The 27,206-nt window shown below is 40.9% G+C and overlaps 1 protein-coding gene across 1 annotated transcript; it reads right to left on the minus strand.

The window, feature by feature from the left end:
- Positions 1 to 604: 604 nt before the first annotated feature.
- Positions 605 to 27,205, minus strand: prr14 (proline rich 14). Its single transcript, XM_056288332.1, has 5 exons — positions 24,902 to 27,205; positions 24,627 to 24,780; positions 23,649 to 23,758; positions 23,246 to 23,314; positions 605 to 2,137 (listed from the first exon to the last, which is right to left on the minus strand). The coding sequence occupies exons 1-5, from the start codon at positions 26,863 to 26,865 to the stop codon at positions 1,834 to 1,836; spliced, it is 2,601 nt and encodes an 866-aa protein (XP_056144307.1). The 5' UTR covers positions 26,866 to 27,205; the 3' UTR covers positions 605 to 1,833.
- Position 27,206: the final 1 nt, after the last annotated feature.

Raw genomic sequence — 27,206 nt, forward strand, 5'->3', positions numbered from 1 at the left:
GAAATTGCGCCTGTCAGTCTGTCCACTAAAAGTGCTTGTTTTTACCCTGACAGGCTGGTTGTTATTACAAGTGTCTGACAACATTATGGACAATCCACTAAAAGTGCTTGTTTTTGCCCTGACAGGCTGGTTGTTATTACAAGTGTCTGACAACATTATGGAGAATCCACTAAAAGTGCTTGTTTTTGCCCTGACAGGCTGGTTGTTATTACAAGTGTCTGACAACTTTATGGAGAAGAGTCCTACAGATAGACCTTTTTCTTAAAAGGGAAAGTAAAGGGGCTGTTACAACACAGACCGGAAGACGGAAAACGTAAAGAAAAACGTCTATCTCTGTAGGGATGCTCTCCATAATCTCGTCAGAAACTTCTAACAACAATCAGCCCGTTAGGGCAAAAACAAGCACTTTTAGTGGACGGACTTTAACAGGCGCAATTTCCTTAAAGGATTACATTGCAGCCTGTTTGATGGCTGCCAGCTGAAGCGTTCTAACTCAATACTGGACCAATTCCAAACATTATTGTACCTATTAGTCATTTAGACTCCAAATGATGGGAAAATAGGGCCCAGGTTTAAAAATATCAGAATTACCCTTTAAGGCAACTTTATACATTAAGCAAAGGCTCAAAGTACTCTAGGTAGTTTATCAACAGGTTACACTTGCAATTTGATTATTACCACCAAAACAACAATCCAGAGACTCACAGGTTAGAAAAAGGGGCACACAAAGGAAGGCGACAGGGAAAGTGTGGTATCAAAACACTTATACTGTTTGTATATATGCTTTCTGGAGTGGCACAAAATTCTATATTAGATTTGATACAGCTAAAACCTCTTCAGCTGGTAAACTTTCAATAAAAAAAGAACAAATTGAACGATTTACTTTGTTTACCCTGAGCTGAGCAAAAGACTTACATTTAACAACCCATGCCACTTTTCAATATTGGTAGGTACACTGAATTTAAGGACTTGGACTGAATGACTGAGGAGGTGAACAGAAAATAAAATAAAACGCAACAGACAATCATAAAAATCTCTTGGTGGCTTAATTTAAAAATGAACATTCAGTATTCCACAACAATAAAGAGTTAAAAATAGCTGCCCAAGGAAATGAGCTTTAACACCAGACACCGATTTTAATCCAAATCTTGTAAATTTAATAAGATAGACCAAACTTCTCTGGCTTTACTTGAGGGGTGGGTTGGCGGGGATTGCCGTTCCCAAAGCACCTGTTTAAAAATGGGTTCTCATCCTTATTCTAAACTTAAAATAGTTAAGTCAAAAAGTCTTGGTTTGGAAAAAAGTAGACAGCAATAAGACACAAAACCGCCTTCTGTAATTTATATAATGTGCAGATGTTTAAATTAAGGATAGCTTAATTTGGTTTTTTTTTTCTGGACAGGGCCACATGTTCCAGAAATTTAAAAAGAGGATGCTAGGGCACAAAAAGGACGGTTAACTTATGAGTGCAGAAACAAATACAGTAGCAATTTATAATACATTTTTATATTGACAAAAATGAGTAAAAACAACTTCTATGATGCAATACATTAATTGGACTATGCTGTTTTTTTCTGCGGAAACCCATAGGCTACAAATGCTACAAGAGGAATACTTAACTTGTCAATAGTAACTTTGCTGTTGCCACAACTCAAAAAATAAACTGAAATTAAAGAGAACTACAAGGTGAATAATTCCAGCAGAGGATGTGAATCTCCAAACAAGATGAAGAGATGTTCAGTTAAATTCAAAGTTCAGTTTCTTTTTTTGTAGTTCTGTCCTCACCTGTCAGTATTCCTACCAAACAGAAAGTCAACCTTGAACATATATCTGTCAGCAGTCTTTCTGGTCAGATGTTAGCCACAAATCCAGCTGGCCGAGCTTGGCACAGAGCAGGGAGTCCAGTTCCTGCACGCTGATGGACGGCTCATCTTTAGAGTTAAGGAAGCCCCCACGTCTCGGTCTGCCAAAGGAAGAGGTAATCCCGGCCTTCCCGGCACCAACAAGGGGCTTCTTTGGTTTTCTGGCAACACTCACATCTGGGAATTCCACTAAACGCTTCACACGCTTCTGGCCAAAGAGGGACTGAGAACCGTTTCGACGACTGAGTGGCATCTCAAATATGGTCTCCAGACGGCTTTTAGGAAGGGGACAAGAAAATAATTATTGGCAGGTACAGAGCATTTACACAGCACAAAGCCATTAATAGTGATTAAAGAATCCCTTGACAACATTCAAATGAATTGAACTCAACATATTAATGAAGCTTTAGGCTTAATTCCCTATGCATAGAAGAATTTATAATTTATCTACAAATAAAGCTCTTTCGCCTGTTCCAAACAAGGAAGTTAACCAAAAGGTTATAAGCATTTGTAGAGAGGGCTCCACTAAACTTTGCAACAATGTTTATGAGGAAACGCAGCAAAAAAAAAAAAAAAACTTTTTTAAATACGACAACTGAATGTGTAATCATTTTGCATTTTAGAGATATGTCATTGCTGTAATTGGAACCTATTATATCATGTTGTTTTATTAATTGCAAAGTGTGAAAATAGATGTGAATTTTGCTGGGAGGGTCTCAATAGATGCAATGTAAATTGTCCTGAAATTTGTCTTGATGCATGCTCAATAATCCAGGTAAGTAGATCCCAGAAAGTTAAATCAATTCATCTGGAGATGAATTGATATACTCTTAGGCCCTCGGGGGGCCTACGAGTACATCTGTCACCATCTTACAATGCTGTGATTGCAACTATTCCACAATCCTCTGTTAATAGTACACATGGCCATTGAAACTCTAGTTAATGGTCACACCAATTTGCATATGAAAGGAATCACTGGTTTCAGTCGTTATGTAACTGTATTGTTTGTAAGGGTTGGGATACCTGCAGTCAGTTGAGACTAACGAAGTCACCTGGATGAGTGATGAAACATTTCTCCAACTAAACATTGTGTCCAGATGAACTGGTTCATCTTTCTGTGATTTCCTTACCTGGATTATTGAGCATGCATAAAGACATCCAGGCAGTGGTTACAAGAAAAAGGTGATAGATTGTCTGAAGCTGTTAGAACAGGACAATGTTATTGACAGAATTTTGTACCACAGATTATACCCAGGGGAAGCGACACCTAGTCTGTATGGTTTACCTAAACTACATAAATAAGATGTGCCATGACGGCCTATTGCTAGTATGATTGTGACCAATAACATCTAGTTTTATGGCATCTCTTCTTGACCCGTTGGCAGGCAGTACTGAACATCATATTCAGAACACTGAATTTTGTGAATAAGGTGAGGGACATTATCATGGACAACAAAACAATGGTCTCTTATGTTGTTACGTCTCTCTTCACGTGCGTTCCAGTTGACGAAGCAGTGGAGGTAGTCCATATGAAATTATAGGAGGACCCCACCCTTAGCAATAAGACCAAGTGTTAACACTGACCAAGTGTGTCTACTCCTGAAGCTGTCTTCAGGAGGAGACACTGACAGGACAGCTGTTTTCATCTTCCGCCTTTGTGAGACTGATTACTGCTGTCTATTCTCTTACTCTCTCTTCTCCTTCAACTTCTGCCCTAACCTCTTCATTTGTCCTACCGATTTTGCCAATTTAGTTTTATTTCTCAAATGACTCGTTTTAGTGGGCAGTCTTTCGTTCCTAGTCTGTTTACTAGTTTCGAGCTTAATAGTTAGCTTGACTGCATTTGAAGTCAAAGCAGTCTCGTTAAAAACAGTGGTGTGTAGTGACTTCCGCAGTTAGAGATAAGTTATCTCTATTAGAGAGACGTGTCCGTGAATTAGAGCAATTTCTTTCGGCTAGGATTATGTTAGACGTGACCGGCACTCCAGATAGCCTTAGCCCCGGGCCTGACAGCTGACCTGCTATTGTTAGCACTACCTCAGTCAGGTCGGCAGATATGGTGGAGTTTATCTGTTTGCTGGCGTTGGAATGCTCACAAGAGTAAGCCACCAGTTGTGTGGCCTGTTCTGCATTCACCTGTCCCGACTACAAAGCGGTTTTCGCCCCTAACCAGACCTGTTGGTAGTCGTACCGGCCAGCGTGCCTCTCCTCCTCCTGTCAACAGCATAAAGCAATGCACACTAGTGATAGGAGACTCCATTACCCTAAATATTACTGTTTACCTGGGACCAGAGTCTCCAACATAAGAGGATAATTTTAGGGTGCTGGCATCATGGAGGGCAAATCAGGGAACCCAGGCACACAGCACCACTACTTTCAGGAACAATGTTATTCATGTTGGCACCAATAATGCTAGGATGAAGCAATCACAGATCACAAAAGCTAGCCTAGTCAGGACACTTGAGTTGGCCAGAAAGATGTGCTGTCTTCGATTAATTGTCTCTGGTCCCTTAACCGTAAGGGGTAATGATGAGATGTACAGTAAGCTCACCTCAATGAACCGCTGGCTGGCTCATTACTGTAATGAGCAGGGATTTGGTTTTGTTGATAACTGGCCTTCTTTCTGGGGCTGCCCTTATCTGCTGAAAATGGATGGCATTCACTCTACTGTCTACATTTAGTTTGACACGAGGGACTTATTCAGCAGGCCACAGGTGATTAGAGAGCCTGTAGGTTTAAACCTAGAGCGGATGTGGAGTCAACTAGTTTAGTTACTAGGTCTAGTCAGGGAATTTCTCATAGTATAGATTATCAGACTGACAGCTTGGTTATAACATTAAGACTGTCTCCCTTCCCTGCTGTATTTCTCCCAAGCTCTCCTCTCCTAATGTGTGAATCACCATAATTTAATAATCGTTCCTACAACTGGTGGTGGTGAAATGTGCAACGAAGCACCTAATAATCTACAGAACCAAACATCTAATGTTATCAAAAGTGTGACCACACATCGTTCAAAGCGTAGGTCTTCAACAGTGTTAACTATTAACACAAGGTGTCAAACACAGTGTGCGTGATATAATAATATTACATCCAAATTCTCTTGACATTAACACTAGAATGACCAAGGCTGTCATTTTGATGGTTTTGGATTTTCTAAGATTAACTGTGAGAAAAAAGACACACCTGCCGCTCCCTGAATGCCCCTAAAATTGCATACATTTGCATTAAAATGAGTTTAAGATCAATTGCACCTAAAATGACCATGAGCTGTCAAAAAGAAGGCTTGTAATTTGCGCATGATCGTGTGCGTCATGTCACTATTTATGGTGTGTGTTGGTCGTGGACAGAGCAATGAACTTCCTTCGCGAAGTTCGTTGCTCTGTCCTTGAAACACATTTGCATTCTCCAATGCAAAGTAATAGTCTAAACTTGATTTTTGATTATTTCCAACGTGTCTGGTTACACGGCACGGCTGCGCAGTGGTTAGCGTGGTCGCCTCACAGCAAGAAGGTCCCGGGTTCAAGCCCTGGGGTAGTCCAACCTTGGGGGTCGTCTTGGGTCATCCTCTATGTGGAGTTTGCATGTTCTCCCCATGTCTGTGTGGGTTTCCTCCGGGTGCTCCGGTTTCCTCCCACAGTCCAAAGACATGTAAGTCAGGTGAATCGGCCATACTATATTGTCCCTAGGTGTGAATGTGTGTGTGTGTGTGTGTGTGTGTGTGTGTGTGTGTTGGCCCTGTGATGACCTGGTGGCCTGTCCAGGGTGTCCCCCCGCCTGCTGCCCAATGACTGCTGGGATAGGCTCCAGCATCCTCATGACCCTGAGAGCAGGATAAGCGGTTTGTATTGGCCCTGTGATGGCTTGGCGGCCTGTCCAGAGTGTCTCCCCGCCTGCCATCCAATGACTGCTGGGATAGGCTCCAGCATCCCTGTGACCCTGAGAGCAGGATAAGCGGTTTGGATAGATGTCTGGTTACAGACACCGTTTCAGATGCACCATGACTACCACCAAGGCATTGCCATATTTACAGGTGTTGGACACCGGCGATTTTAAATTGTTTGAAAAATCGTATCATAGTTGTTAAAATGTTAATTTTGGTGTCAGTCGTTTCCTAGGCATACTAACATATGCAATGCATTAATATCTCAATTGGGTATTTATCTTGACAGAATATGGTGTTTAAAAACCGGCCGTCATTTTGACAACCCATGGTCATTTTAGGTAGGAGTGAAATCCCGGTCTTTCTAGTGTTAAATATGGCATAACTCAGGGCTCGGTTCTTGGCCCTCTACTTTTCTCTTTAGATATTTCCCCTCTTGGCCAAATTATATGCAGTCATGGAATGAATTTCCATTGCTATGTGGATGATACTAAGCTGTATGTGCCTTTAAGGGCTAATAGTTGTACTCAAATGACTAATTTATTGGCCTGTTTGGCTATTGTGAAAAACTGGATGACACTAAATTTCTTGCTTTTGAATTCGGATAAAACAGGCTGGTTGCTGGCCCTGCTAAAAAACAGACACCAATTTGATCAAGTAACATAGCAATTGACAACCCTGATTTCACAAAGTGTGGCAGCCAAAAATCTTGGTGTTACGTTTTATCTCAGCCTCTCTTTTGATAATCATGTTAAAGAAATTACCAAGACTGCCATTTTTTCACTGATAGAAAATGCATCATAGACAAATTTCTTAATCTTATTGCAAATTACAGAAGAGACAAAAGGTGTAAGATGATGTTTATGTAGCCTAAATAAACAACAAATTTATTTTCTTAATTTCTCCAATACCGATAGCAGAACAATTAATGTTCGAGCTTATCACACGGTCTTTAATAATTTAGTACTGGTGCCCGTTTAACACCGGATTTCAGTATCCATCCCTAGTGCTATATCACAGCAAAGTTCACATACCTGTGAACAGGTCCACAGTGCTGTTGTTTTTTGTTTTTCTTGCCTTTTTGTACCTGTTTAAGTCAGACAGTACTGCTGGCATCATGTGTGGCTGCCGCTTCTCCCTCAGTAGCCCCCCCTTCCCATCCACCCCTGTATGTCTGTGCTATGTTTATCTGTTGTCTCGTTTCACCCCGTTTATTGTAAAGCGACTTTGAGTGTTAGAAAAGCGCCATGTAAGTTTAATTTATTATTATTATTATTATTATTATTATACCTAAAGGTGAATTTCCATTGACAACACTCCTGATGTTCATCAATGCTATGCATTTTTGGATGCTTTGCGAGTATGGAAATCGGGGGGGGGGGGTCACCATCATTAAGTCACTTGGTTTGTTTTCGAATAGTTTCCAAGCAACATCATGCAAGTAAGTGGCTTAGCAAGCTATCGATACAGAGTCTTATGAACTCAGGGCCATGCCCATTCAGCCTCATGAAAATTGACTGAGCTCTGAGATGGTGCATAAAGAAAGTTAAATCAAATACTTCTGAAGAAATGACACACCTAACATTAAATTCTACTTCGATACTTCTCTGACTGCATCACCGGAGTAGATCTTTTAGTTGTGATTCGATTTAAGATGGATCACAATTACATCAGTATAGTATAAGGGAGAAGAATTATAGGATTCTACAGAATGAACCCAGCCACTGAGGATGCACAGAGGGAGAGGCTGGCAAAGAAGAAGTGGGATAGTCAGAGAGATGAAGAAAGTAGACAGGAGTACAAGGAGACGTAGTGTTAAGCGAAGAGAGAGGTGGCAAAGGCAAAGGAAAAGTCATATGGTGAGTTGTATGAGAGGTTAGATCCCAAGGAAGGTGAAAAGGACTTATACCGATTGGCTAAACAGAGGGGCCGAGCTGGGAAGGATGTGCAGCAAGTTAGGACGATCAAGGATAGAGATGGAAAGGTGCTGACAAGCGAGGGGAGTGTGCCGAGAAGGTGGAAGGAGTACTTTGAGGGGCTGATGAATGAAGAAAATGAGAGCGAGCGATGGTTGGATGATGTGGGGGTAGTGAATCAGGAAGTGCAGTGGATTAGCAAGGAGGAAGTGAGGGCTTCTATGAAGAGGATGAAGAGTCCTGATGACATACCTGTGGAGGCATGGAGATGTTTAGGAGAGATGGCAGTGGGGTTTTTAAACTAGATTGTTAAACAAAATCTTGGAAAGTGAGAGGATACCTGAGGAGTGGAGAAGAAGCATACTGGTACTGATTTTCAAGAACAAGGGCGATGTGCAGAACTGTAGCAACTACAGAAGTATAAAGTTGATCAGCCACAGCATGAAGATATGGGAAAGAGTAATAGAAGCTAGGTTAAGAGGAGAGGTGATGATTAGCGAGCAGCAGTATGGTTTCATGCCATGAAAGAGCACCACAGATGCGATGTTTGCGTTGAGAATGTTGATTGAGAAGTATAGAGAAGGCCAGAAGGAATTACATTGTGTCTTTGTCGATTTAGAGAAAGCATATGACGGTGCCGAGAGAGGAGGTGTGGTATTGTATGAGGAAGTCAGTAGTGGCAGAGAGGTATGTAAGAGTGGTGAAGAATATATATGAGGGCAGAATGACAATGGTGAGGTATGCAGTAGGAATAATGGCTGGGTTCAAGGTGGAGGTGGGATTACATCAAGGATCGGCTCTGAGCCCTTTCTTGTTTGCAATGGTGATGGACAGGTTGAAGGAAAGGATCAGGCAGGAGTCTCCATGGAATATGATGTTTGCGGATGACATTGTGATCTGTAGCGAGAGTAGGGTGCAGGTTGAGGAGAGCCTGGAGAGCCTGGAGATATGCACTGGCGAGAATAGGAATGAAAGTCAGTAGGAGCAAGATGGAATACCTATGTGTGAATGAGAGGGAGGACAGCGGAACGGTGAGGATGCAAGGAGTAGAGGTGATGAAGGCGTATGAGTTTAAATACTTGGGGCCAACTGTCCAAAGTAACGGGGAGTGCAGAAGAGAGGATACCAGCAAGAGTTAAAGGGAAGATTTACAAGATGGTTGTGAGACCAGCTATGTTATATGGTTTGGAGACAGTGGCACTGATGAAAAGACAGGAGGCAGAGCTGGAGGTGGAAGAGCTGAAGATGCTAAGATTTTCATTGGGGGTGATGAAGAAGGACAGGATTAGGAATGATTATATTGGAGGGACTGCTCAAGTTGGATGGTTTGGAGATACAGCAAGAGAGGCAAGATTGAGATGTCTTGGACATGTGTGGAGGAGAGATGCTGGGTATACTGGGAGAAGGATGCTGAATATGGAGCTGCCAGGGAAGACGAAAAGAGGAAAGCCAAAGTGGAGGTTTATGGATGTGGTGAGGGAAGACATGCAGGTGGCTGGTGTGAAAGATAGGAAGAAATGGAAACGGACAATCCGCTGTGGCGACCCCTAACGGGAGCAGCCAAAAGTAGTAGTAGTAGTATAATGGAGAAGAAATATTCAAGTTATAATGAAGAGAGTTTTGAGCACTAGTTTATTTTGCAAAAAAGGTTTTAATCACAGCTTAACAGCTTTCTCAACATAGACAAGTTTTCCTACTAAAATCAACAACTATCTTTTGAACTAACTGACAAACCCCTTTATACTTCAATGACATACTACAATGAAAAGAAATAAATACCAGGCATTGACATTGTTTGTCTGGTTAATAATGTAAATCTATTTCGTCTGGTTAATAATGTAAATCTATTTCAATTTCATACAAAATGCATTGCATCTTTTTGAAAATTATTGCTGCAAAATCAGGCTGTTTTGATCAGGGTGAAAAAAAATCCAAAATCCTGGTGGTTCTGGGAGAGAGTATATCGTAACAGAAAAACGAATGACAATAAGAAAGGATTAGTAATTGACTATCCCTTATTTCAGTGAAAATGTAATTACCTCAGAGACCAAATTAAACAAGATTACTAGGAAGCCATCACTTGCCTTAGCCACTTCACTAATAAGCCAGTTATGCAACATTGCACTGCATCATGATGACTCAGAACACCGACCACAGGTCAACACCTGGGGCCAGTTGCACCAACAGGGCTTAAGTCTGGTGTTAAGCCAACTCGGTCGTAACTTCACCTTCCAAGTCAGACCTAATAGTTACATCGGTTGCACCATCTAGGCTTAAGCCTTCTTCTTGCTATGACAGGGCATAAATCTTACATCTAGTCAGGAGCAGGCTTAAAGTCAAACTCTAGGCCGTTTTTATTTTACTTTAACAACACAGCTTGTAACACTGATCATGGCATGTCTTGTATATTGATCAACTTTCCAACAGGTGGGCTTTTAGATGGGAGAGAGTTATTAGGGACAGAAGCAATCCATTAGACATATACAACGATGAGGAGCTGATTGAGAGGTTTCGATTCTGCAGGAAAGATGAACTTATGTAAGAGCTGTCATTGGACTTGCAGCTTGTGTCGGACCACAACACAGCATTGTCGCCCACATTGTATCTGCTAATAGCACTTCACTTTTATGCAAACAGTGCGTTTCAAAACATAGTTGGATCAGCGTCCACAAATCCAACACCTTTTGGGCCATCCGCAGGGTGTCACTGGCACCAAGCTGTCACCTTGCTTGGTCTTATTAAAGTAGCTATTATTAAACTACCAAACTAAATAATCATTGAACAAATTATTTAAGGCCTCTTTTATTTCTCTTAAAGTCGACTGCTTCTTATTTGTAATTACGTTGGACTGCTTGGCAGTCAGGGTTTGACATTATATATATTATTAAACATTTTTGTAGTTTCAAAAAACAAAAAGAACACATTTATGAAGCAAGCAAATCAATTAATAAATCAACCCAACTGTAACAACCATAGACAGAAAAAAAGCAAAGAGAAAAAGAACAGAGGGGGAAAAAGGGAGGGGAGCATTAATTAGGAGACAGAGATTGAAGAGAGTTTAAAAAAAAACATCAAAAAGGGTTGCCATCTGCCATAAAAGTTATCAGAGTTACCTCTCACAGTGTATTTCATCTTCTTTAGCTTAAGAAAGAACATGGTATCCCTGAACCACTGAGTGCTGGAGGGAGCTTTGGTAGACTTCCAGTGGAGAAGAAGGTGGCGTCTCGCCAGTAAGAAAGTGAAAGCTAGAACATCCAACTGCTTAGAGGTGAATTGGTAGTAGCCTTCTGGGAGCCCAAATATGGCAAAATGGGGAGAGACTTTGATAGTTTTTGACAGTATTTTTGACACAGTATCATAGTAGTACTGCTAAAAACAAGATAATAAAGGACAGAAGTAGAACATATGGGTGAGATTGCAGAATGAAGCATGTCATTCATCGCAACTATCAGTTATATTGGGATAAATTTGATCATTTGAAAGCCAGAGGGGTTGGTTGGAATAGGGGAGGTGAGCAGAGCCATTAGGGAAGATGAAACACAGGACTGTGCCTCTAACAAACACCATGGTAGATCTGTTGAATTAAGCCAAAGTGAATTTTTTTGAATGTTTGTCACTCAATAATACATCTGGAAATTTAGCAGAGAAAGTCCACCACTGAATTTGCATCTCTGATGAATCGATTTAATGAGTCTGGGTGCCTTTCCACACCATAAAAAGCCAGAAATGGCTTGATCAATCGTTTTGGCAGAAATAGGGGGACACATTGGAACAGAAATAAAAATTTGGGCAAAATATTAATTTTAACTGTGTTAATTCTACCAATAAAGACAGAGGTAAACTATCCCATTTTGGAAGGTCAGATTTAATTCTAGACACCAAAAGAGAGAAATTAGCCGAAAAGTGAGGTCAGTTTCCTGGTTACATTTATCCCCAGATACTTAAAGCCGAAGGAACTCAATTTGAAAGGGATATCACTAATTGAGTTGTATTGCCAAAGCATTAATAGGATAGCATTCACTCTTGGAGATTTTTACTTTGTAGCCTGAAAATGATCCAAATCTCTGACAACAGGAAAGAATTGCTGGTATAGAGTGGTTTGGATTTGAGACATAATACAGCAAATCATCAGCAGACAGTGAAAGATTAAGTTGTATGCCCAAACATGATATCCCAGTGACAGTGGAAGAAGATCTCAGAAAGACTGACAAGGGCTCTATTGCTAATGCGAATAATAGGGGGGGGGATAAGAAACTACCTTTGCGGGTGCTGCGAGATAAGGTGAAAAAAGTGGATTGAATGCCATTGGTGGTGATACTAGCTTATGGGGGATGTACAGTGCATCCGGAAAGTATTCACACCCCTTCACTTTCCCCACATTTTGTTATGTTACAGCCTTATTCCAAAATGGATTGATTTCCTTTTTTTTCTCATCAATCTACACACAATACCCCATAATGACAAAGTGAAAAAGGTTTTGTAGATTTTTTTGCAAATTTATTAAAAATAAAAAACTGAAATATTGCATGTACATAAGTATTCACACCCTTTGCCATGACACTCAAAATTGAGATCAGGTTCATCCTGTTTCCACTGATCATCCTGGAGATGTTTCTACATCTTGATTGGAGTCCACCCGTAGTAAATTCAATGGATTGGAAATGATTTGGAAAGGCACACACCTGTCTATATAAGGTCCCACTGTTGACAGTGCATGTCAGAGCAGAAACCAAGCCTTGAAGTCAAAGGAATTGTCTGTGGACCTCCGAGACAGGATTGTATTGAGGCACAGATCTGGGGAAGGGTAAAAAAAAATTCTACAGCTTTGAAGGTCCCGAAGAGCACAGTGGTCTCCATCATTCTTAAATGGAAGAAGTTTGGATCCACCAGGACTCTTCCTAGAGCTGGCCGCCCAACCAAACTGAGCAATCAGGGGAGAAGGGCCTTGGTCAGGGAGGTGACCAAGAACCCGATGGTCACTCTGACAGAGCTCCAGCATTCCTTTGTGGAGATGGGAGAACCTTCCAGAAGGACAACCATCTCTGCAGCGCTCCACCAATCAGGCCTTTATGGCAGAGTGGCCAGACGGAAGCCTCTGCTCAGTAAAAGGCACATGACAGCCCGCTTGGAGTTTGCCAGAAAGCACCTAAAGGACTCTCAGACCATGAGAAACAAGATTCTCTGAGCCCAGAGTTGAACCCCATTGAACATCTCTGGAAAGACCTGAAAATAGCTGTGCAGCGACGCTCCTCATCTAACATTACAGAGCTCAAGAGGATCTGCAGAGAAGAATGGGAGAAATACCCCAAATATAGGCGTGCCAAGCTTGTAGCTTCATACTCAAGAAGACTTGAGGCTGTAATTGCTGCCAAGGGTGCCTCAACCAAGTACTGAGTAAAGAGTGTGAATACTTATGCAATATTTCAGTTTTTTATTTTTAATAAATTTGCAAAAACGTCCACAAAACCTTTTTTGCTTTGTCATTATGGGGTATTGTATGTAGATTGATGAGGAGAAAAAAAGAAGGAATTTAATCCATTTTGGAATAACGCTGTAACATAACAAAATGTGGGGAAAGTGAAGGGGTGTGAATACTTTCCGGATGCACTGTATAAAGGAGACATCCACGAAATAAATACATTTCCCAGGCCAAATTTACTTAATGCAATAAACCAGTAATCCCATTCATCCCTGTCGAATGCTTTTTCAGCATCGACTGAGATCACTACTTCAGAGGTTGTTGTTGAAGTTTTAGAATTGATAATATTAAGAGGGTACGGACATTATAGAACAGCTGGCGCCCCTTTATAAATCCGGTTTGCTCATCTGAGACAACATTTGGGAGAATGTTGCCCAAGCGATGGGCCAAGGCCTTAGCAAGGATCTTATTCTTAGCATCCACATTTATTAAGGAAAGAAGTCTTTATGAGCTGCAGAGATTTGGGTACTTGACTTTTTTTTTAGAAGCATACTTACGGAGGCTTGTCTTAAAGTTGGAGGAAGAGAACCACACTGCAGTGATTCATTATATCTATCTATCTATCTATCTATCTATCTATCTATCTATCTATCTATCTCAACACATATACGGGGAAAAAAAAGTTTTAATACATTGCAGTACAGGCCTGTTTCATATATATATATATATAAAGCAAGAGTGTATGTTTGTATTTTCGCTTAAAACTCCAGAAATACTCATTGTAGAACAAAAAGAAAGAAAGGTATCTTTAGAATCAGCACTTTCCAAGGATTGCAGTTCGAAAAATATTTCAAAAACCAAGTAAATGTTTTTATTTATTTGCGAAATTGAGTTTATTTTGTGGCGATTTGCAGTGGCGGTGGCACATTTGCGACAATTAATACACACATTCGACATTCGTTTATCACATGTATCATATCATAAATTATCGTATATTTCATCGTCGCTTATATCATAAAGAGCCGATCGTGTTGGTGGTTTTGGTGAGAACGTTTTCCCTGGGCAACGCTGGGTAAGGTATCTTTAAAATCAGCACTTTCCAAGGATTGCACAGTTCAAAAAATATTTCAAAAACCAAGTAAAAAAATATGATTTATTTGTGAAATTGAGTTTATTTTGTGGCAACATGTGGCGTCTTTTGGATATGCGATGCCATACGTTGTTACGTCATATCAATCAAAGGAATTTTTCAGCCTCGATGTCAGGGTTATTAGTGTACATCGTCACCCTGGATTCGACGTTGCAAGAGTACTCTTAACTTACTTATCACAAAGCATGTGACAACAGACTTTTAAAACGATTGGGGTAAATCTTTCTGCTCCATGTTTCTCACATGGCCAGTTGTATGTAGCTGGCTCCAGAACTGGTAGTGCAGAAAAGCTTTCTAGCCTAGCGCCAAATAGCAAGACACGCAACGTGGCTTACCCTGAGGCGGTTGAGCACTGAACAATTAATACACACATTGGCAAAGAAGCTTGATGAATGGATTGAAAATTATGAGATTTGATAATTTTCGTTAATAAGATTTGTTTATTCGACATTCGTTTATCACATATATCATATCATAAATTATCCTATATTTCATCATCGATTATATCGTAAACATCATATTGTGTTGGTTGTTTTGGTGAGAACATTTTCCCTGGGCAATGCTGGGTACCTCTGCTAGCACAGAATGCAATAGTGGGACCAGATTATCTTGAAATCTTCTAAAAAAATTCAACTGGAACGCCATCGGGGCCAGGAACTTTATTATTTTGCACATTATTCATAGCAAGGGTGGTTTCCTCTACTGTCAATGGTGATTCAAGTTCTTTAACAATAACTGGGTTTATCATGGGAGATTGAGACTATGAAAGAAAGAGTGCATTTCAGCGGTGTCAGACGGCGATTCAGATTTATTTAAAGAAGAGTAGAAAGCACAAAATATAGAGTTAATGACGGTGGGGTCCCTATGCAGTGTGCCAAGTGAGTCTTTTATCTGAGGGATCATGCACAAAGCTGCCTGTCGACGTAGTTGGTGCGCTAGGAGGCAGCTTGCCTTATCGCGGTGCTCGAAAGATGTGGCACGAGAGCGTAAAAGAAGGTGCTCTGCATTAGTGGTTGTGATGAGATCAAATTCAGTCTGCAATTCAACACGGCGTTTGAACAGACTGGGAGAGGGAGAAGTAGCAACTTGGTCGAAATTACTAATATTAATAGAGAGCTCTTACAGTTTGGCTTTACAGGTTTTATTCAAATGTGCAGAGTAGGACATAATTTGACCCCGAAGGTATGCTTTTAGCGATTCCCACAACAGTGAGTGAGAAACCGGTTTCATCTCGTTCTGATTAGTACCAATAAACTCATCAATTGCAGCTGCTATGAATTTAGTGAATTTATCGTCTGAGAGAAGCAAAGTATTGAACCTCCATGGAATTGAGTACCGAGGTTGTGAGGAGAACTGGATATCTAAAAGAACGAGGGGCATGATCAGAAATAATGTTAGGATGGTAATTCACAGTCAACACTTTGGAGATTAGTTTGGCATCAATGAAAGAATAATCAATACGAGAGAAAGACTGATGCATCTGTGAAAAAAAAAAGAAAGAATATTTCTTGGTGTGGGAGTTGTAGAATCTCCAAGGATCAATGAAACCATTCTTAGACATGAAATCAGAAACTGACCTCGACATTGATGATTGGGTCAGGATTCGTGGGTTAGTGGTCTAGATTGGGGTCAATTACGCAATTAATGTCCCCTCTGAATATAAGCAGGTTATTATTCAATGATGGGAGATGCTCAAACGGCTTATTCATAACGTGTGGGTTGTCAAAATTTGGGGCATAAATATTTACTAATAGGATGGGAATATGAGACAGTGTGCCTGAGATGATTAAATATCTGCCATTTCTATCAGATATAACTTTGGAAGCTGAAAACTGAAATGACTTAACAACTAAAATGGCCACCCCTCTGGCTTTAGAGGTGAAATTTGAGTGAAATGCCTCAGAGACCCAGGGGCATTTTAATCTGACCTGGTCCTTGGTTTACATGGGTTTTCTGCAGAAATACTAGGGCAGCTTTAAATAATTTAGAATGAGTAAATATTCTCCATCTCTTAATTGGGCTCCCCATGCCTTTAATATTCCAGCTCACAAACCTCACAGTAGAGCCACTATGAGGGATTCCTGAATTACTAATATTAGTGACCATATATTGAGTATTTAGATATAAGAGGAAAAAGAATTGGGGCCCCGCCCGCACACCTCTAGAAAGGGAAAAGAAGAAAAATTGTTTTTTTTTAAAAAAAAAGGAAAACCACAGCAAGACAAACACACAGAAAAAACGAGCACTAACCTCTAATGTACAGATCAGCTCGAACACCAAACTGCCCCACCCCTTCCCCCCATAGCACTTAAAACACCCCTGTCCCCAAACGATGGAGAACCCATTGCTAACTCCACAAGGAGTCAAATCCCTAACAGATATGCTTATGACTATTGACCTATAAGTGACTAAGGTTTGGGCTCCTGCAAAACCTAGTAATGATAAACAGCAAGGCACCAAGTAACAAATTCACGCAAAAGCACAAGTACAAACAGTATATAAAAAAGTAAAAGTAATCACCAGTGACTGTGTATAATGGGGTGACAACTGACCCTTTGTTGACCTTCTGATTGGTCTGCTATACCCACCAACCAGAGGGCTCCTACCCATGGTTACCGTTGCTAACGTACTTGGGGTTAGACAAACAAATCGAACGGATAAACTCTGATGCATTCCGATCGTAAGTTAATTTGAGAGCGAAAACAGGAGGAATTGAGATTGAACAGGAAAATGGTTAAAAGGTGTGCGTGGGGTACCTGTAACAGTGACTCACGATATCCAGAACGCAATCCTGGAGTTGTTTTTATTCCTTTCATCAAACCCAAAACAAATATTGAGAGATGTCGCCACTGGATTCGGCTGTGTGCACGACCACATGGGCAGTTCAACCCTGCCACTGTCAGCAAAAATACCTACATATGTTCAAAGGTATGAGAAAACAATATTGTTTTCAGTATATTGACAATATTCTAAATGTTCCAGTAATGTTCACTACCTATACTGAATAACGTTAAAAGCATGCTGGTAATGTGGCCATTTCTGTTGCTACACTAACTAGCATCAACAACTAAGTGCTAGCCTGCCAAGCCAGATAGAAATCAGTAGCACATGTTGTTTATTCCCTTCAAAATAAGCATTTTGTTGATGGTGCCCTAAGCGAACAATATCCTGATCCTGTGGATGCAGCAGGAACAGCTGCCAGACCTAGTCGAAAAAGGTAAAGTAGGAAATGTTGTTTGCTAACGTCAGCTAAGCAACTTGCTGTCTGATGTAACTTAGGCTAACACAACCAGCAGTGAGCTAATGTTGATTAGTGTGCGTGTGTTTTGGTGAAAGAATGATACTTTAACTTTTCATTATTATATTTCTGAAATACAGTGTCTCAAATAATTCTTTGGGGTCCCAGCTCAATCCCCCTAGGGCTTAGACATATTTCATTCTTCTTGTGGACGGCCCACACAGTGCATCTGAAAGAAGCATGAAACCCATCTTAGAAGGTTGGCAATGAAGTTTTTGTTTAAATTATTATAAAGAACAGGTCCACACAATATTACTTTTAGAATTTCCAATATAATTCTAATGTGATGATAAAAAACAGTACACCATTAAAATGGTAAACAGTATCACTATATGACAAAAATTGCAATTGATGCTCTGCATGAATTGCAATGTAAACTCTTAGAGAAATCTGAATGATGTCAAGGCAGTTTTATGAATGTCTGTCATTTAAAAATGATAAACTCTTTCTCCTCTTTTAAATTATTTAGACGACGGTTAGATCAACAAAGAGAGAACAGCACAGGACAGGCAACGTTTTTTTAAGAATAAAAATTATGAGTTTTAATGTTAACTATGTATACAAGTTTTCAATGTTTTTCTATGGGAATGGACCCCCTCAGAGCTCTGTTTGTCTAACCTAGCAACAGTAACATAGGAAAGCGGGACATGGGCAGGACTTGACAAAGGGTCAATTACCGCAGACTGTATAGAATGAGGTGAAAATAAACTGTATATAAGATAGTAAGAGTGAAAACTTCAGACCGTATATAAAGAGGGAAAATAAAAACACACTGTATAAAACAAGGGCCTAAACCGGTCTATCTATAAGCAAAAACATAAGCCACCATCAGTCTGTATATGAAGAGGCCAAACAAGAAGCACAGCTTGCACATTAACAGCCGAAAATAAAAATCACAGCCTATACGTAGTATATCAAAAGGTAAAAACAAAGATCACAGCCTGTCTATTTGGAAGCAAGAAGAGACCACAGTCTGTATATGAAGAAATAAAAGAAACACTACAGAATAGAAAAAAAAGAATGAAATTCAGACTGTAAAAGTAATACCCACAGAGTGTAGCCCATATAAAAAGGTAAAAATAAAAACCCACAAACTATATATGGAGTAAAGAGTTAGTAATTGTCTACCTGAGTGGTAACATTACATCATCAACATTATATATTGCTCAGTGTCTTAATGAATGCGCTGGCGTCTTCTGGTGGCTTAAAGTCCTCAGCACCGTTATATACAGTGCATCCGGAAAGTATTCACACCCCTTCACTTTCCCCACATTTTGTTATGTTACAGCCTTATTCCAAAACGGATTAAATTCCTTTTTTTTTCTCATCAATCTACACACAATACCCAATAATGACAAAGCGAAAAAGGTTTTGTAGAAATTTTTGCAAATTTATTAAAAATAAAAAACTGAAATATTGCATGTACATAAGTATTCACACCCTTGACACTCAAAATTGAGCTCAGGTTCATCCTGTTTCCACTGATCATCCTTGAGATGTTTCTACATCTTCACTGGAGTCCACTGTAGTTAATTCAATTGATTGGACATGATTTGGAAAGGTACACACCTGTCTATATAAGGTCCCACTGTTGACAGTGCATGCCAGAGCAGAAACCAAGCCATGAAGTCAAAGGAATTGTCTGTGGACCTCCGAGACAGGATTGTATCGAGGCACAGATCTGGGGAAGGGTACAAAAAAATTTCTACAGCTTTGAAGGTCCCGAAGAGCACAGTAGTCTCCATCATTCGTAAATGGAAGAAGTTTGGATCCACCAGAACTCTTCCTAGAGCTGGCCGCCCAGCCAAACTGAGCAATTGGGGGAGAAGGGCCTTGGTCAGGGAGGTGACCAAGAATTTAGCCTAGTGTGATTAATGTTAGAATTCGGCTTTCCATCTGTAATTTATTGTTGCCATTGCTACGATGTTTAGGTCTACACTTTATTTTGACCGTTATCACTGTGTTGAATAATAAAAGTTCCAGAACGAAAGTTTCCGTGTTTGATACCCACTTCTTAAGGTCATCTTGACTTTGACGGTTTTTCTTTGTTATTATATCAATAATAAATTAACTTTTGGTTGGCAAAGTAAAGTGTTTTAATGCAGTGCTGCCACCGTGCGGTAACACGTGCTCACAGAACGCAAACACTTTTTATGACCTTATTTATATATCTTATTATTAATACGGTATACCTCATACCGCGGCATATTTTAAGGTTGGTATGATGGTGTGAAAATATGGATACCGCCCAAGCGTAACAGCTGCTCCACTTTGGCCTGAAGAGTGACGATGTAATCGGTGCAGGTGGACAGGGAGGTTTCCATTTCACCTACGGTATTTTTCAGAGCTTGCACTTCAGACTGAATCTTTGTGATGCTACCAGATAACTCTTGATTTCACTGCCTGTAGCTCCACCTTGATGGATGTTAAATTCTCGGTTAAGGCGGCTTGAAGCTCAGTTTTAAAGACAATCGTCACCTTGTTGCGAAGGGAGTCGAACAGCTCAGACTTGAAATCAGGGGGATGCAATATCACCTATTGGCGCAGCAGCACCGTCCGAGCAGGCAGGGCGGCCACTACGGGGTGGGGAAGAGGTGTGCGGCGCAGGCCCTGCTGTTGTGGCACTGAAGCATGCCCGGTTTTATTTTTCGAAGACATTTTAGTCGACCAGAAGACAAAATTTTGAGTTTTGGAGAAAAACTAACACCGAAAAAATGCAAAAAGTGTAGGGTGACCAGATGTCCCGGTTTGTCCGGGATTGTCCCGGTTTCAAGCTGGGTGTCCCAAGTCCCGACAAATATCTGTAGAATAGTAAAATGTCCCGGTTTTCAACATCCATCCCCATCATGTCCAGCGAGACAGACAAGCTTGTGAGAGCGTGCATATGCGTGTGCGCGTGCACGAACATGCGGTGCATTTATTAGGGTCCCGGTTTGGGATTTTTAAAATCTGGTCACCTTAAAACTGTGTGCCTGGGATAGGACTTTTTTTTATTATTTCAGGAGCCCCAAGAGTCGCGACCTACTCCATTGATTGCTACGCCAGAAGTCCAGTCAGCGTTTTCTTGTGCTGGCTGTACAGCTCTATAGATTTTCTTATCTCATGTCCATGAAATTGGCTCTTCTTTTTCTTTGATCCTCCATAACACTTCCGCAAATCAGAAATGATTATCTACAAATTAGCAAGATGGTGGAAGATTGTTAATGTATTCTAGCATCGCACACTGCTAGGCAATAGCCCTAGTCACGTGGTCATTCACATGGCTGCGCATCACTATAGGCTTAAGTTTGGTTGGTGCAACCGACGTCAAGTCCATTCTTAAGACTGGTCTTAACAAAGACCAACTTAGCAGTTGGGATCAGGTTTAGTAAAGACCAGTTGGTGCAACCCATCCCTAGTGACCATGCAATTGCACGCTAATTTAATGCCTGATGGTGTTACGACCACACGTTAATATAACACAAAAAGCACAACTATACCTTGAATAAAGGCTTTAAGTTCCATCGGCAGTGGACTGCTAATGGAAACTTGCCTCTTAGCTAACTCGGGTACATTTACATTTGTTTCGAATGTTGATTTATGTACATTGTCCCTTCCCAAATAAACGTTAAAAAAAAAAGTGAGTCATATTTGGTGTTCCATAATTGGGTCCAACTGTCTACAGCACAGCTTGACCAACTGTTGAATGTTAGTGAGCAGCTAGCAACCAGAGCAACTGCTAGTGTTCATGACACTTCTGGTGAGAGCAGGAGTAGAACAACAGAGCATAAATTTGTAGTCCTTTTTTTAAAGCAGAATTTAAATAAATTAGCTACCAGCTTGTGGAATATGAGGTCATGACACACAGACACCAAAATGTGCACTTTAAAGAAAAGAGAACAGATTTGGAGAATTGATCAAATCTACCCAATTCCATTTCACTCGTCACACCAAACAAGTTAGAGCCAGGATTTAAGATTTCAATTTTTTGCCCCAGCACATAATCCTTAGTTCTAGCAATAGGCGGTATTTAAGCTGACATGATAATTGACATCCATTAAATTAAATGATATTTCCAGTATGCATTTCTACATACCACACACCAAAACCATCAAACCAGCAGCCGTATTGTCTATGACCAAACAACATGAACTGAACTGACATTAGCTAGCTATCAAGTTGCTAGCTAAACAATGTTAGCTAACCAAGACTTGTGCAAATGCCATGTAGCAAACAGAATTTACATTTGCCTGGCATGAGATAATGTTGTGGTCGTTAAGCTAAGGTGGATTTCATGTAAAAATGGCTTAAACTGCAAGGTGCATACTCAAACCAAAAGAAGAAAATATACACCTTAGCGACTCTTATTTCATTATTAAAGAATAAAGTAGAAATACTGGATTTCTTTTTTTTTAATCAATTTGGAATTAAAGTATTTAAATGTCTTTACGCATGCTCAATAATCCAGGCAAAGAAATCACAGAAAGTTGAATCAGTTCATCTGGACACGTTTGTTAGGAGAAATGTTTCATCATTCATCCAAGTGTCCTCTTCAGTCTCAACTGACTGCAGGTATCCCCACCCTTATAAACAGCATGATGGCATAACGACGGAAAACAACAATCAGTTTCATATGCAAACTGGTGTGACCACTTGGATGAGTGATGAAACGTTTCTCCCAATAAATGTGTCCAGATGAACTGATTGAACTTTCTGCGATTTCCTTACCTGGATTACTGAGCATGCATCAAGACATTTTGACTTATTTCAGTGAGGATTGCCTTAAACTTGTACACGAGTACAAGCGAACTCGACATTAACTAGATAAGATGGCAGATTACAGGATCCACATGAGATTCAGCCTCAGGTGTAGACAGAGCGGAATTACACCTAAGAGCCTGCAAATGAAATCTTTGGTCAAGGGCCACTGAGCGAGCAAGATCCTCTAGAAGGTACAGAGCCAGCCGTTGAAGGAACGGGTAAGACAAACCAATTTTACCATCAACGCTTTGAAAGCCAAAGAGGAGCAGATCCAACAAAATTTACATCACGTCTAGATGAGACCACTTTCCAACGTGATTGAGTTCAGAGAGGGCTCGTCTAGCACAACAAGGGAAGTTGAAAACCAGGCAGCAAAATAAGTTTGACCTTCTTGCTTAATGCCACAGACATTGGCAGACAATGGACAGCGCCCTCAATGGCAGACAGAGACGGACGCCAGACACACGCCACTGATGTGGACAAGTGGGCGAAGAATCTGTCCTACAGACAACTCACCCAGGTGGAGAAAGCCATCCTTGCTTTCCCATCAGAGGCCGATTTTCCAAAAAATCTGATACTTAAAATTCAAGTTCAATTCCAACACTTTAAAGGAGCTTGTACAAACAGAACCCTGTCATCATTATCTATGGCTGTCTCATTTGTATTGTACAGTGCAAATTTTGTTCTAACAAGAATTGTGAAGAAGCAACTTGCCTCATGGAAATGCCTAATTTACAGCAAGTAGCATTAAACAAGTAATTATGTAGTTGAAATAATTGTTTTCAAGCGGTGGGTTCCTTGTTCCCTTAACCTGCCAAAATATGCCACTTTAAAAATAACCCTCACACACGCACACACACACACACACACACACACACACACACACACACACACACACACACACACACACACACACACACACACACACATTTACTTGGTTTGCAAGGGAACGTGCATTATGACTTAATTAGTTGTCCTACCTTTCAGGTGGCTTGGTGAAGTTCTTATTGGTGTAAATTTCCTCTAAACTGAACTCCTTCTTCTTTAGCCTTCAGTAAAGCAAACAAAAACAAACAAAACATGTTGATGGGTTGTGCAATCACCCAGGGAAATCGATCCATGGGCTACAGCAGCAGATCAACATTTGCCCACTGGTGACTGGCCAATTTTGGTGCTCCAACTTTTGTAAGGCATCAAATTCAAGCTGTTTGCATTATAAGTTAGGCTTTGGGCAGTGAATTATTTGCATAACTATATGTTAATAAATGAGGATGTCTTATTAATCCCTGGTGGGTTGGGCAGAGTGGGTTCTACCAGTGTACACACATTTAACCTTCTAATGAACACGTCTCTACAGCAAATGTGACTATCTTTAGTACATACCTGATGGGTTTAGGCAGACCCATGGGTGTCAGGTTGTTCTGTGGTTTTGGTAAAGTTTTGCGAATTCTAATGGATGACACCTTCCCTCGTCCCTCATTCATTTTTACTACCTGTGACGATAAACACCACAAACCTTATAGTTACAGTATCACATGTCCTCAAGTATTATAGCTTCAATGTAACAATAACCAGTGTGTATGGACTGCATAAAAGCTTCTTGTATATATATAATGAGTATATATATACTCATTATATATATACACATATACAAATATATACACACACACACACACATATATATATATATACACACACATCTACACAAACATCCAAAAATAAAAAGACTGAAGCAAGAAAGACTGCCAAGTAGCTCTCTGGTAACTACAAGTTGGCATAGCAATCAACAATGTCTCAATCACTGTGATTCATTAGCAAAGCTGCATCTCATCCTCTGAAACCAAAATTCCCACTCTGAATCAACCACTTACTATATAATCAACTCAAAAAACAATGTCCAGTGGAGTTGAAATTAAATGTACTCCATTTTCTGGGGGTGGTGCCAACTCTCACACCATCATGACTGGTTGCTCCATTAGTTGAAGATAGGACATTATCACTATATTTCCTTTGCAGAATTTATTTCAAAATTGATTTCAAATTCATAATTTAAAGCAAATGTTCTTCTAATATTTTATTTGTTCAAAGTTTGAGCTGTAGGTTATTTTTTTGTAAATCATGGGCAGTTAACTGGCAGCTAGTAGACTAGTGAACATCACACTAAAGATACTGCATTTGTAATTACTAGCTTTCCTAGCCTTTTCAAGGCCTGTGTTTCCCCTTCCACGAAAAAGCCTGTTTTAGCCTGGCAAAACTGAAATGCAGTGCTTAAGGTAGGTATTTCGGGAAGCCAATGTATCCATTGCCAGAATGTTCAGAAGAACAAAATAAAACAAAATAGCCTGGTTTAAGAGTCAACACCTTGATTTCAGAATCCGACAGAGCTTTTTCCTCTGTGAGTACCACATCCTCAAACTCCTGACTTGAACAGCTTGTATCCTCCCCATCCTCTTCCTCCTCTTTGTGCTGTCGTCTTGTGTCAATCTCACACCCAAGATGGATCTGAGATAACACACTGCAGAGAGGGATGGGTTACAAGTGACAAAAATAATGAAGTCTTTGAGTATCATTATCACCATCACAAATCTTACAGATTAAATACATAATTGAACAAAAAAATAAAAAAAATAAGTCACCTGCAAGTGGAGGAGGCGGTAGCTGCAGAAACATCGCAACCAGGAAACTGTTGCCAGGCGGCAGGGCTGGCAACAGGAGACGCAGAAGAGGTGAAAACGCTGGGGGAAGAAGGGGAGGAAATATGATTGCAAGTGCTACTGCTTCCGGCAGCAACCCCTCTGGTCTCTAGTTTCTTAGAAAGGAAGGCCAGGGGGCTGAAGAGGAAACAGGAGGCAAGAGCTGTGAGGGAGGTGGAGGGGGAGAGTGATGCACTGGGAGACGCATACTGGGTGATGTTGCCATAGGGGGCAGTCCTCCTTGAAGGGTACACCTCCTTGCGCAGACACAGAGGGGCAATCTCTCTCTCCACCTCCACGCTACAGACAGTGTGCCGACGAGCGCGCCGGGCTGACCTGCGTGCATGTGGGACAGGGAGAACAGGGACAGGCTGCTGCTGATGCGTTGCTTGGACCCTGCTGCGCTGCAGTGAATGTGGAAGCGTGATCACAGGTGTGTCATAGTGAACATGAAGTAAGGAGGGGATCTCTGGGCAGGAGTGGCTACGCCACAAGTGTCCAGAAAAGCTTTCATTTTTCGATACACATGATTCTGCACTGGCCAAGTCCACCTTCTTACCAGAAACTATGCTCATCTCCCCCTCCTGGTTTTCTTCAGGTTCATGCACCCGATTAAGCAGAACCTTGCACTTCCTGGTTTCGATTCTTGCTCTGCTTGGCCTATTTTTCACACCTCTCCTGCTATGCTTTAGCTCAGATGCATTAACACCGACTACATGCGAACATGACTCCACTTTCTTGTGCTTGTCTTCTTCATTATCAGTACCTTTGTTCTCAGCGAGGCTAGCTGCTTCAGCGAGAAATATTTTACCTGGCAGTGAAGCAGTAGGCCTCTCTCTGATGCAATTACTTGGGCCACTCAAATCGTTTTTCACCTTTTGCTCATCTAATTGTAGAATAGGTTCTTCAAAAAGACAGGGTGAGGGATGAGGTTTATGTTCATCTTCAATAGTCATCATTCCACAGTGCACAATCAAAGACTGGAGTGAAACATTTTTTTCCCCTTGGGAGTGGCCTTCTTTAACAAGCTTTTGACAGCTATCTGCACTTCTCTCTGTCATTTGTGTCCCATCTAGTACAGATGGTTTAAAAGTTCCCTCATGAACTCTCTTAGGCCTCCTGGATGGCGCCTTTTGTTCTTTTTTCCAGTTTTCCTCAATGTGAGCAAGCTGAGAGGCGTTACGATCAGTGGAAGTGAGCTTTGATGTGAAGAGGACTGTGGAGGTAGGGTTAACAATACTGCCTTGCTTTAAAGCTGAATTCTCTTTTCTTGTTTTACGTTTGTGAGATTTTTTGTCCACATTAGTGAGCTTACTTGGGCCCTGAGATGGCTCAATGATACAGACTTGTGAGACAACTCTTTTTCTGCAGACAGATTTTGGCTGGACTTCTGATGCTGGTTGAGAACTGCCCAGCATCTCATTTAAAGGCTGAACAAGGACCTCTGGCAACTGCTGCCCCTGAGCTCCTTTTGTTAAATTAGTTGTCATGGTAGTTTCCAAATCCAGATTGTCTACGCTTCCATCAGCTTTACTGAGACACAAATTAGTAATTCTCTTTAGACTTTTAGTGGTACTGCTGGTATTCTTTCTACCTTTGCCATCTTCTTGGCCAGTCTGTGGCACACCATTGCCTTGCCTTAATAAAGAAACAATTATGGCACCAGAGGGATTTACTGTATCCATGTGCAGCACTACTTTGTTTCGTTTGGCAAAACTTTTTCTTGGTCCCCCCTTCCTTTTTAAACCCTTTGAAACAAGCGTATTTGTTTCAGAAGGATTTAGAGAGTTCTCCATGTCTTTGATAATGTTTGATGGATCAACCTCACTTTCCGATGAGTTTAACCCCTGTGATATGCTACTTTTTGAAGTTGTAGCTAATAAGTCTCCATCATTTCCTTCTTCCATACAGTCATTTGCTCTTAATCGTTTCCTTTTCACCAAGTCTGCTGCGAAACCTGCTTCAGAGCTCAGCTTCAGCCTCCTTTTCGCCTTCTGGACTCTTGCATCAGAATTCACCACTGTATTAGGGATCCTCTCCCACTCCCCATGCTGCTTATCAGCAGGCTGAGCATCCAGGGTGGTTTTTGCTATTTTGTCAGTTACACCACCAATCTTGGAGATATTACGTTGGCTCTTTCGAACTGAAATGCAACCACCTCTTTTACTGCTGCAATTATCATCATCACCTGGTAGACACGGTGTGTCGGGGGTTGTATAATACACTGTGGATGGCAATGACTGGGCTT

Source organism: Lampris incognitus, chromosome 10 (genome assembly GCF_029633865.1).
Source record: "Lampris incognitus isolate fLamInc1 chromosome 10, fLamInc1.hap2, whole genome shotgun sequence".
In the NCBI taxonomy this organism is placed as follows: domain Eukaryota; kingdom Metazoa; phylum Chordata; class Actinopteri; order Lampriformes; family Lampridae; genus Lampris; species Lampris incognitus.

Bases quoted from the DNA above. Each gene is read 5' to 3' on its own strand.
- prr14 (XM_056288332.1), bottom strand. From the start codon at position 26,865: ATGGAAGAAGGAAATGATGGAGACTTATTAGCTACAACTTCAAAAAGT. The intron at 23,759-24,626 runs GTGTTGACTCTT...TTATCGTCACAG, and splicing joins TGTCGGATTCTGAAATCAAG to GTAGTAAAAATGAATGAGGG. The intron at 23,315-23,648 runs GTATGTACTAAA...GCTTTACTGAAG, and splicing joins GGTCTGCCTAAACCCATCAG to GCTAAAGAAGAAGGAGTTCA.